Source organism: Diadema setosum, chromosome 19 (genome assembly GCF_964275005.1).
Source record: "Diadema setosum chromosome 19, eeDiaSeto1, whole genome shotgun sequence".
Taxonomy (NCBI): Eukaryota; Metazoa; Echinodermata; class Echinoidea; order Diadematoida; family Diadematidae; genus Diadema; species Diadema setosum.
Window position 1 is genome coordinate 15,720,711 of NC_092703.1, and position 12,738 is coordinate 15,733,448.

Genomic DNA, 12,738 nt, shown 5'->3' on the forward strand with positions numbered 1-12,738 from the left:
GAGCAATTCATTTTGCTATCAACCCTTCATTTGGCAGCAAGAAAATTCAAAGATTTGACGCTCATTCATTTTCCCCCCAAAGATTGTTATTATGTCATGAAGGTCGCTTAGACACGTTGCCATCAGACGTCTGCCTATGATATCGAAGGCAGCGTAGCTTGGATGGCGCCGGTTGTCATGGTGACACTGCATGCGTATTACTTCTCTCTCTCTTTCTCACTCCTTGTCTCTCCCTTCGTGCTTCAGATGCTGACACAGTGCGATTCACAGAACTGTACCTCGCTCCATCTCCTAGTCGAGGGAGGCCATTGCAGCATCGTCGATCTCCTGCTGAAGTATGGTACGCTTCCGTCATAAGTTGAAGCTGGTGCATGAGACTATATAGGGTAGTAGTTAGATTCCATGTTCGATGCCGCCACTCAAAAGTATGTGCCAAACGGAATCTGCCCCCCCCCCCGTATACACTAATACAGGAAGACAATAGATTCACGTCTCATTGCATAAGGTTGTTTAAGAAGACCAACATTTTCATCTATACAGGGACCTATACATTACAAGCTTTGCTTTTTAGTAGGTCCCCACATTTTATGTTTGTAAATGTCTTCTCTTGTATTCTTTGTAATTACGACGCTATGTTCAGTCTTATGTTCAATCGATTGTATCATGTTATTTGTGTTTTGCGATGTGGAACAATAAGATCAAATCAAATTAAAATCAAGGCGCCTTGGCAGATTACATGCTGCGGCGCAGATGAAGGGCCCTTTATTGTGTCGCCGCGGCTTTTTAACCCACAAAGTCTTTGTGATGGGTTAGGGATTTTCGCCATTCCTACTCATAAACGACGAGCTGCCGCACGTGCAATAACATTCATCTAAATAACCCATGAATCCTGGTGGCCCATAAAGTCTTCAAGATAACCATAGATCTGATGAATGGAATGGTCTCCCTAATCGGATGAAGCAATTCACAGGTTTGGTTTTTTTTTTTTTTTTGTACGTTTTAAAAGAAAATTAAAGATAATGATGATAGATAAATATCGTCCTTGAATGAATAAGAATAAAATGTATTTAAAAAAGTAGCATTTACAACTACAAAGATTTGCTTTGTAGTTATGGCCCCTGTAAATAGACACATTTCTTTCTTTTTTCATTAAAATGAAATCAAGCCTGGTCATTCGTGACCCCCCACCCTGAATGCTGTGTGCCATTTGCACCTTTTCAGTCCCCCTTTTGCGAGTAAATCCGTGAGAATAGTTTTCTAGTAGTTCTGTATTCAGTTTCCAAGTGATTTATTGATTTTGTTTGAACACTTGGTCTTCCTTAGAGAATGTGATTTAACCAAAATCGGTGTTAGTGTACATTGTTCGTGAAAAAAAAAAATGTTCTTGAAAAACAAAAATAAATTGAAATTGGAAAGTTGGCCATTTTGGGAACAAAATAGACATCGAAACTTTGATTAGTCAATTAATTCAAGTACCAACCGATTTGTTTATCGGTTAATCAAAAGTAATTTATTTGTGCTGATTACTTATTTGATTGATAATATATCAAACAATTATTTCTATTCGATTTAATTCATTTGTTCATTTATTCATTTCACATCTACAGACTGTAAATACATGTCATTCATCCATCCATTTACTTATCCATTTTGATAACCTATGCAATTGATCTATTTACATAATCTATCTAATCTTCATTTTAATCTATTCATTTGGAGACTAGGTCATTCATGTCATACCTTTACACAGTCAAATACGGTACGGTGTATTACTGTGGCTACCATTCTTTTCAATGGATATTCTACTATGTGCATCAGCTGGGGGAATTTAAAAAAAAAAAATAAGTTCTCCTTGGCGGGGAATCGAACCCCGGTCTTCCGCGTGACAGGCGGAGATACTCACCACTATACTACCAAGGAAGAGTTGCAAGAGAGGGCGCACAATGACGTCAGGTTCCAATGGTCACAATGTGGTAGATTATTCTCATATTCACGTGAAAGCACACGAGCGCTCGCGCGTACAATACTATCGAGACACATAATACACCGCACCGAGGTAAACTCGCGTGCGTTCTTTAACAGCAGTCCGAACAAAGGCGCTCGCCCGCACTCACTTGCCATATAAAACGAACGCGATGAAAATCTCAGTGCGAGTGAACTTGAAATGAATGAATGACAGAATGCTTGCGTGCATATACATGGTATACCTTCCTCTTTCTAAGTGTGTTGCGTACATGTATTTACGAGATACAGCGGCACGCGCTAAACGTGCCAATTGATCGCGTGGACAGCGGACAATTAAATTCATGAGTGTTCTGAGAATGTTCAAGTTGCGTCAACGGATATGTTTGACACACACACACACAAAAAAAAACCCACCAAAACGAACAAAACAACTTAACAGTTGCATACCCCTTAAAAAAAAGGACAAAATGAAACATGCTATCGAATTCATTCGGATAATATGATAATTATGCTAAGCACGAGTGTTCACTGTGCATTCAAGCAGGGGAAGACATTCGAATCTTGATTTATATATATATATATATATATATATATATATATATATATATATATATATTGCTTACTCTAGCTGTCAACATATTATAGTATTGAATTATCAGATTTGTCTCTCATTATCTTTATTTTTTATTTTATTTTATTTTATTTTATTTATTTATTTATTTATTTATTTTATTTTATTTATTTTTTTTTTTTTTTGGGGGGGGGGGGGGTCTTTCCCCTGCTTCTTTTTCGTCATCTCCTCTTCCCCCGCAAGCTCTCCCTCTCTTCTCTTGCCCTCTACCTCCCTCCATCTCAATCTCCTTCTCTCCCTCCCCCTCTCTCACACAAACACTTTGTTGTGATCTGTTTGTTATGTGGTGTGATTTTACACATTATTTTATATTTGCTGGTTTTCACAGTAAACTCTTTAAAAAGCGAAATGCATAATTATGAGCGGTAATAGATTTGATGACAACGACAGAGCTATCATTATGCGCATGCATACTATTACACATGGTACCATCCATAGTTTCATAACTGCATGCATACTCATAATTATTATTCAAATCTATACACAGACACACATACGTACATGCATGCACACACACACACACACATAAATGTCACGGTAAATGTCACGGTAATTATTGGATTGCAGCAGGTTAAATTGATCACATGAGTAACTGATAATCTTTGTGCACAATATCATTTGGTTATACTTGCGTCTGCATAATCGCTCTTTTTTTGTTAATGTTGTAATGATAATAATAATAATAATAATAACAATCATCATTATTATTATTGCTACTATTGTTACCATTATCATTATCATCATCATTGTTATTATTATTAATGTAATTGGTCGTGCTGTTGTTGTTATTATTATTATTAATATCATTATCATTTTTCTTGTCAAAAGGAGCAAACGAAGAGAAGAACCTGGACTTGCTGAATCTGGAGGGACCCAACCTGGACACTCCCCTCCACACGGCCTGCGCTGGCGGTCACCTCGCCATCACGAGGCTCCTCGTGGAGCGGGGAGCGCAGGTTGAGAACGTCAACTGGGACATGGCCACGCCCCTTCATCACGCATGCGCAAATGACCATTCAGAGGTGGCGAAATTCCTCATAGAGAAGTAAATCGTTTTATATTTCCATTTTTTTTTTTTTGGGGGGGGGGGGGGGTGTATATATCAAGCTTACCAACTGCCATTACCTTTACCACTATCATAAATCGTGTCATTTTGCTTGTAGTTTGCTTGTTTGTTTTTTGCTTTCTGTTTTTGGCTATGCATTGTATATACATGATTGTATATTGGGGCAAGGGGGAGTAGGCATCTTACCACAAAAGTCCAATATTGAAAGAAAACCATCTTAAAATCGGTGAAATCTTGGTTAGAGTCAGATAGGTATATAAGCTGTTCTATAACAGCTTGAAATACTCTGCCACACAGAAGGCACAGTCATCCAGGCTTAGTGGAACCATACTGATATGCACAGTTCTGTGCATCATACTGTCTTAAAACAAGATAATACATGAATACATAAATAGAAAGGAACAAACTTGACAAAAATGACAGTCCCAACACTATACTAAAGATGCTATCTTATGCCGAGTATCTTGAATTGAAATTATGCTTCCGTCCCAATAATTTAAAGTTAAACAGTTGTTTCATGTTATAAATTCATAATAATGTGTTTGTGTTAAAGAAAAGAAAAATGAAAGAAACGACAACAGTAAAAAAAAAAAGAAGAAACTAATCTTGCGCGGTTGATACCAAACGCACTCACTTTTTAACTGCATCGGTTAAGGTTGTATATGGACGTCCGGTCGGGGATCATCACAATCTCATGTTGCACTCCGCTATGTCCATGCAAATCTCTGAGTGTAATAATTTTTTTGAGAAAAAAAAAATACCGATATAATTCCATAAAACTAAAATGAGTTTTCGATGAGTTAATGATCACTGCAGAGCAACCAGACAAGCTCTGATATGAGACATCCTTTACATCGAATAGGATGATAGTAACCTATCTATACAAACCTTTTACTGTCTTTCTCGACAGAGGAGCTGACATCTCGGCCCGTGACGAGCACAACTTCACGCCCCTACTGACAGCGGCGGACGGCGGGAATATCGACACGCTGAAGGTGCTACTCGAAGAGGGGAATGAGATGGGAAACTTGGGTGAGCTCGAGCTCTTTCACTGGACTGTGGCCGAAAACAAGCCGGACGTTCTCAAGGTCTGCAGTAATTTCTACCTAACATTGATTCAAGCAAACGCCATCACGCAATATAATTTCTCATGCAATTATTGTACCCATAAAAAGTGCGTAATGACGACGTAAATCCGGTATTTTTCGATAAAAAGTAAACATAGATATACAGCATGATTATTTAACAGCAGTGGAGCTGTTTGATAGAAAATAAGTACTTGCTGGATCACGAACACAGAATGTCTTGCCATTTGAAAAAGAAAATATTTACTTTTTGTCACCATTATTGTTTTCTCGTTATTGATTCTTTGTATATACATGTATATCTTATACTGTGTGACTCGTAATACTTCTCTTAAATTGTATAATGGTATGATTTGATGAATGTGTACTTCAAAATATCTATTAGATCTGCTTTTTGTTTGATGAATATAAAGTATAATTGACAAGAGATTGTATTGAATTGGAAATAAGTATGAGCAGCTTGGTCTTCTTCATTATTTTGTCGGAATACTGTCCTTCTCTATCCTTTACCGCTCATGTCAATCTATCTCTTTTTTTTTTCTTCCTCCATTTCCTAAAAAAAAAAAAAGGAGAAATTTTCCACCGCACCCCTCTTTCTACATTGTCCCTTTCTTGTCGTCTTTCCTCCTGGTCCATTGTGAGATGAGCGTTCGTTCTTGTACGATGTCCGTTTGAGAGTAACTACGGCAGCTTTTATCGTGCATGTATAAAGCGCTTTTAATGTCGTACCCTTAACCGCATATTATAATTCATTGCATATATCATAGAGCATTACTTCCTTAATTTCGATAAAGAATTTAAACTTTGGAGTCTGTTTTGAACACTTCATCCCTCCCCTCTAGGAATAAAAAAAAGGGAAGAAGATATAACCAAGGGGGAAATGACTAGTCATGGTTGCAGATAAAACATAAAGACATTTCGACCTTCTTGTATTTGCCTAAATGTCTGGTATGTTCGGTGATCTCTATGTTTATTGGAACAAATGCCTATAAATATTGCTCTCATAATATTATTACCTATCGCCGACTGATGCAGAGTCTATGCTGCAGCATTGTTGTCGTTGAAGTTATAAAGGTTTTTCTTAATTCACTTACAGCTTCTCCTGACACATCGTTCAGGCGTCCATGTCGTCACTAATGACGAAATAGCAAAGCTCATCCTACCAGCGGCAGAAAATGGCTGCTCTGGGTATGTAAGAAACAACCAATTTCCGAATATCCAATAACGTTTACCAGTTGCAGCAAATGTTACAAATCACCCTGTTTTTCTCAAAGGCAAGCCCTTGGGCAGAAAAACATTGATTTTTCTTTTTTAGATATTGGTCTTGATATGGCTGATTCACCTATAATTCAAGGGCATACGATTATAATTGTCTGTCTAAAATGTCTAACCAACAAAGCCATTCTTTGCTACTTGATTTGTTTGTTCGAATTTATTCGCTGATCCCAAAACACGAAAACGAGCAAGCAACAAAATGCTATTTCTAATGTACGTGGAATTAAAGGGTTTCGTTGATTGTAATGTTTTCCACGAACAGGATTGTTTCCGAATTAATCCGGTGGAAGAAGGAAACATTGAATCGAAAAGATGAGGCGAACAACACCCCGCTCCACCTGGCTGCAGCGGCTGGCTTTGACCTGACGGTGCAGGAGCTGGTCAAGGCGAAGGGTAATGTGCAAGCCAGGTTGGTAACCATATCAACTCACCTCCCCCCCCCCCCCCCCTACTTCCCGTACAAAGGGAATATCATTCAAGTTCTGATAGTGATTACCTGTGCAGATCCAAAAATAAGCTATTGTATTCGTCAGTGGTGATCACATAGCTAAATTCAGGGAGGTGAGATTCCCTATATACTAAAACCAAGTAACCCACCTTTGCCGTCAGCCAGTCAGACCCAATCATTTGAAGTCCACTTTTTTTTTCTTGTGTTTATTCTTCATTCAGTTGTGGTGTATACTGGTGCATTGCATTGACAAATTGACAATCAGTTGCATTGGAGGGGTTTGTCTTTACATTCCCCGGTAGAATTGTTCAATAATGAGTTTCATCCATACATACATCCGTACCTTTCTTCTTTACCATTCAGACACTTCCGTACTCTATAGAAATCTGATGAACAATTGCATATCGCTGTCAGGGAGCATTGTTTTACAATCCAGCATAAGAGGTCTTTGAGCAGTGTACTTAGGATATTGCAAACAGACAAAATAATAGAACACTATACCTGCAGTAATTTACAGAGTTAGAGCTAACGATGATGTCATGGGGATTTCCCTTATCTATACATTTTTTTGTTTTTCGAGTGACATGAACAAAGAAAAAAAAAATCAAATCTCTGCTTATTATTGCTTTTGAGGAAAATGAGTCATACGTGAACTCTGTTCAATTCGGAGAGAAGGGCTTTTGCAAATACAAGCTTGATTATCGTTATCATTGTTCTACTTGCATTTCCGTTTCAGAGTAGTTTTTACCATAGTATTGACCACAAAATACCCTCTCAATGGAAATGAAGAGAATAAACTTGTGTTGATGGCAGTAAATATAATCGCTGTGGTTTGCGATCCCCCTTGTTTGATTTAGCAATTCCCATGCTGTCATTTTCGCGCTGGTTTCTTTCATACATATAATACGCAGGATAGAGACTAATATATTGTTCGCCAATGGTTCACCCGTCGTATGGCTAGTGCTAATTCAACTTAACGTGAACCTTTATCGTTGTGGCTTGGTTTGGATTTATTTGTCTGTGTTAATGTTCTCAACAAATGTGCTTCAAAAAATGGTGTTATAATAAAGGGTATAGAGATTATTATAGAAAGTATCATTTTCGTATGACGGTCATAAGGTGTGTATCTATTATAGTGACGTATCAGTGCCATAATGGTAAATTGACATTGCACACTTCCTTGTTTATGCTATGATGCAGTATATCTTATGCATGCTCATAGAATATGAACGGGGAAAGCAATGAATTCATTTATGTATAGCTGTCAAAGTACACGACATGTCAAACTATTCAGCTGCTCGATACATCATGATAACTTAAAATCATAAAAAGGATGAATAGAGACTTAACGATAACAATAAAATGGAAGGAGAGAATGAAGAGAAAGGAGAGATTTCAAAAATATTTTTTCAGACGATTACAACTCTTTCTCCATTGTCTTTTCTCAGTGCATGATAGCAAAGTGAGTTCTAACTGTAGATTCGTCTAATGATCATTTTTTTTTTCTAGAAACTACTCAGTTAACCCATTTCATACTAAATTCTGAAATACCCATAGACATAATACACAGGGTACAAGGTCCCCGTATGGAATGGGTTAAAAATCAGAGACACATACATCCTCATTGATCTTTTTCTCTCAGGAATTCCTCTGGTCAGATGCCCCTACACGTCGCCGCTGCCAACGGCTGGAGACGTACGGCCGAGGTGCTCCTTAAGGCCAAAAGCCCCGTGGATCCAGTCGACGGCAAAGGCGTAGGAGAAAAAAAAATAATATCTTTATTAGATATTCGTATTGAGTAATTTCTGTACAAAATTTTCCAAAATGCAACAAAAAAAAAGGAGAAAAACCAAACAAACAGAAAAAAAAAAACATAAGTCAAGTTCGAAAGTAATGTTTCCTAAAATTTTTTTATTATGACTTACACATTAAACGTCCTGTTTACCTTTGGGAGCAGTGATTCAAAAATGTTCAAGATATCACTTCTGATGCATATGTGTACGTCAATGGTATTACAAAACATCCTGCCATATAAATTTTTGCAATAAAGCCTAAAATATAAGGAGATATCACTATTGTTCTCATTAAACCATAACTGTAGACGGTTTAGTCTGGAAACATTTTTATTATAACTATTGTTCACATTTTGTAAATTTGACGATGCATAACATCGATTATACTTGTTCAAATTTTTACACTGGATGTTGCTATCCATAACTCACATTTTAGAACTATTTTGCAGCAGTAATGCTGGGTTTTTTGTTTCATCTGCAAATAGTAAATTATGCCTTTAAATGTATCATTTTTTTTTTTTTGGGGGGGGGGATGGGAGTGATTTCCTTAAATATTATCTCACTTTAACGTCAATGTGAAAATCTCTAAACTAATGCCTCTTCATGATGCATGTTACCGTTTCTGATCATTTTCCTTCACCGCTTCCTTGTGTTTCTTTCTTACATTTCTTCTTCTGCACTTTTAATTTCTCTTTTCCTGTTTCTAATAAGTACAATAATTTTGTGCAATTCCTTATGTATGTTCCTCATACAATATCATGTAATACTGTAAAATTATGAATTTTGCTAATGGAAGTAATGTACACGTTTATTTTCTTTCTTCGAAAAGAAAAGAAACTGAAAAGAAATTTGATTTATGTATGAAATTATGTAAAAAAGAAAAGAAAATCAAATCAAATTCTGTATTTCTTCTTCCCCCTTTTAATCATCTACATTACCCCCTCCTTATCCTCCTACTACAACTCTTTTTTTTTTTTTCGATGATCAGAACACGCCACTTCACCTAGCTGCCATCAACGGCCAGATGAAGATAATGCGACTCCTCTTTGAGCGAAAGGCTGACGTCACAATAAAGGATTGGGAGAGCATGAACTGCCTCGATCATGCGATCAAACACGGTCACGAGTGAGCAATTATGTGTTCATAACACTCTTTGTACCACCGTGTCACTATTCCATTTAATGTGTACAAACTAGTCGCTGACTTTTATGACAGGGTCAATATCCATCTCAGTGCTACTTGCTCCTTGTTGCCAAAAGTGACTTTTTAATTCTCGAATAAGTTTTTGGTTAAATATTTGACTCTGCGAAGAGTCTTTGGAAAAATAACAGAAAGAATATAGAAAAATGAACACGCAATATATTATCCAGGAAATTTTTATAAAATCATGATTGTTGAAGCATCGTCATTGATTTTGTTACAAGAAACGTTTCACAAAACATGTATGTGGATTCATCTATAGTCAAAATGAAAAAAAAAAAAAAAAAGAGAGAGAACGAAAAAAAAAAAAAAAATTCTCCGTGGCGGGGAATCGAACCCCGGTCTTCCGCGTGACAGGCGGAGATACTTACCACTATACTACCAAGGAAGAGATGACAATCATGTCGCACAATAATGTCAATAATGCGGTCAAAGTCACTCGGGCATTAAACCTTAAAGGACAAGTTCACCTTCATTAACATAAGGATTGAGAGAATGCAGCAATATTAGTAGAACACATTAGTGAAATTTTGAGGAAAATTGGACAATCGAAGCAAAAGTTATGAATTTTTAAAATGTTTGTGTCGGAACCGCTGGATTATTAGACTACTAAGGCTCGTGATGTCATATGAGTACAACAGTATAAAGAAAATGTAAAGAAAATTCAACATATTTTCACTTTTTTCGCATAATCAAAGAGCACTTGACTTGCCTCTTTCTGAAGGCAATGGGAATAATATTACCCATAACATATGTCAGTAACAAGTCAAGGGGATGTGTACTTTTTTCAAAAGATGAAATTTTTTGTTTCGTCATAAAAAAAAAAAAAAACCTTCATCATTGACAGAGTCTTTATGAATCCTTCCCCTCGGAATGGCAGAAGAAGCTAATCATTATAGTTTGTATAATAATGTAACACCTAATGACATTAATTAACTGCAGTGGTATGGAGAATCTTTCCCAAATCCGTTAAAAAAAAAGAAAACGGGAGAAGAACCAATTTGATAATGAAATCATAACCAATATTTCACAATCATAAATAAATAGTGCGCAATCGCCTTTATGGAGGCAGGCAGATGTCAAAAAGCATGTCAAAAATGGACAAGAATAGATTCGATATTCTTTGACAACAACACTTTCAACTCAATTCAATTCAATTCAATTAAATTCAATTCAATTCAATTCAAGTCAATTCAGTCTAATTTAGTTCATAATGCTTTAAGAAAGAGCATATTTATATTGATACACAGGCCAACACACACATTAAAAAAAGTTTATGACAACACAACTGCCTGTAGAATATCGTGCATCAATATTTCTTGTGAAAGATTACACTTACATGATTTATAACTTAAGAAAGAATGGTGAAAATAAACACAAATACAAAGAAAAACTGATAAAAACATTAAGCAAACCAAGCAATTCGAAAAAAAAAAGAAAAAAAAAGTGATCTCCTTGGCGGGGAATCGAACCCCGGTCTTCCGCGTGACAGGCGGAGATACTTACCACTATACTACCAAGGAAGAGTTGATCGCCTTTCAGCACAATGCTGTCAATATTCACTGGTCAAAGCCACTCGTGCATAAAACCTTAATCCTCTATTACGCATGAGTAAACGCTGCTGCTTGGGGTTGTAAAATAAAGAAAATTTTATGACAACAGCACTGTTTCGTTCAACAAAGAAAAAAAGGCAGAAGAAATAAAAAAAAAAAACTGTGGTACGGACAAGTATTCCTTTTAAACAATGTAAAAACCTTTCCCATACTAAAAATTAAAAAGAAAATGAAAAAAGAAACTCATTCATTTGGGATCATTACCAATACTACATACTCAATTCAGTATTCTTATGATCAATCTCACCATGTTCATTGTTCAATCATTAAGTAAATTAAATAAGCATGCTAGTCATGATAGATTTTGTGGGGCAGTCATAGAGCAGGTTGAAAATTAAATCAAATTCAATTATATTCATTTCAACTTACGTCATTCATGATTTAAGGAAGAACATAATTTTCATTGATACAGAAGTATTGAAAGATATGCATATAATGACAAAACAACTGCCTGTGGAATTTCAGCCATCAATAAAGTATTCTCCTATAGAAAAATACACAGTATTTACTACTCAAGAGGGACGATCTAAACTTAATTATAAAGAAAAAATGATGAATAATAAAGCAAAATAAAACAGATTGAAAAAAAAAAGAGAAAAAGGGAAAAAATGATCTCCTTGGCGGGGAATCGAACCCCGGTCTTCCGCGTGACAGGCGGAGATACTTACCACTATACTACCAAGGAAGAGTTGGCAATTAAGGCGCACAATAGTGTCAATATTAAATGGTTAAAGTCGCTCGGGCATTAAACATTAATCCTCTAACGCACGAATAAACGCTCTTGCTAGTGATTGTAGAATAAGTACAGTAACCTCAAAACGGCACTGTTTCGATTTTCGGAGGGCATGAAGGAAAAAAAGTGCCTCAGTATATATATTAGCCAAAACTGGTTTGGGAAAACGTCCCTTTTAAATAGTATATTAGAATTTCTAACATGCACACTCTGTCTTACTGACGGAAGAAGAAGCGATGTTATATGGATTCATTATAAGTAGCAATTCATACTCACTTCAATATTCCTATTAATAAATTCCACCATACATTTCATTTAGCGTTCAATTTCTTTTCGCACCATTCCATTTAGATTATGTTTCATTCAGTTTCGCGCTAGTTGGACAGCGATACTGTAGACGTTAATTTCGTCCCAAGTACTGACTTCAATTTCATTTGCATGCAAACACCTTCGCACTTCGAACGTTTGAATTCAATCAACATAAACAACTTGAACTGTTGTTTCATGTATAATTCTTACCACTTTTCTTGTCAAATCCCTCTCTTTTCAATGCGTATGATCATGTAACTTAAACCCATTTTAGAGTCTCATTTAAAAGTTTTTTTCCCCTTATATATGATACATTTCTTTTCATTTTAATCTTTTCTTCCAGTTTCACATTATTCTTTAACAGTGTAGATAGAACACTGTCTCACAGAATGGCCTTAACTCATAATATTTACGTGTCTACATCTATTTTTTTTCACTGAATGAACAAGTAAGCTTTGATATAATCTTGATTGATCTCGGTGATCATTCAAATTGAATGATCGCATCGTTAAACTGAAAGCAACTCTAATTTGGATATTGGACCGGAAAACCCATACTAATTAGTCATTATGAAACCTTCCCCTTTGAAGTGTGGAAGAAATAATACTTGAACAGTTACA

The 12,738-nt window shown here is 36.2% G+C and overlaps 2 protein-coding genes and 4 non-coding genes across 6 annotated transcripts in view; 1 reads left to right on the forward strand and 5 right to left on the reverse strand.

The window, feature by feature from the left end:
* LOC140242709 (large ribosomal subunit protein eL24-like) overlaps positions 1–12,738 on the reverse strand; it is a 278,728-nt gene that overhangs the window by 180,152 nt on the left and 85,838 nt on the right. The gene's annotated exons all lie outside the window — the stretch shown is intronic.
* Positions 1–12,738, forward strand: part of LOC140242840 (uncharacterized) — a 50,788-nt gene that overhangs the window by 24,403 nt on the left and 13,647 nt on the right. The window contains exons 8-14 of the mRNA XM_072322592.1: positions 247–340; positions 3,425–3,641; positions 4,573–4,750; positions 5,844–5,935; positions 6,285–6,431; positions 8,113–8,224; positions 9,252–9,388. Of these exons, the coding sequence (XP_072178693.1) occupies positions 247–340; positions 3,425–3,641; positions 4,573–4,750; positions 5,844–5,935; positions 6,285–6,431; positions 8,113–8,224; positions 9,252–9,388 (977 nt within the window). The remainder of the gene's footprint in view (positions 1–246; positions 341–3,424; positions 3,642–4,572; positions 4,751–5,843; positions 5,936–6,284; positions 6,432–8,112; positions 8,225–9,251; positions 9,389–12,738) is intronic.
* On the reverse strand, positions 1,849–1,920 carry Trnad-guc (transfer RNA aspartic acid (anticodon GUC)). The gene has a single exon. It is a non-coding gene; the product is annotated as a tRNA-Asp (tRNA).
* Positions 9,780–9,851, reverse strand: Trnad-guc (transfer RNA aspartic acid (anticodon GUC)). Its single transcript has one exon. It is a non-coding gene; the product is annotated as a tRNA-Asp (tRNA).
* Positions 10,915–10,986, reverse strand: Trnad-guc (transfer RNA aspartic acid (anticodon GUC)). Its single transcript has one exon. It is a non-coding gene; the product is annotated as a tRNA-Asp (tRNA).
* Trnad-guc (transfer RNA aspartic acid (anticodon GUC)) lies at positions 11,690–11,761 on the reverse strand. The gene has a single exon. It is a non-coding gene; the product is annotated as a tRNA-Asp (tRNA).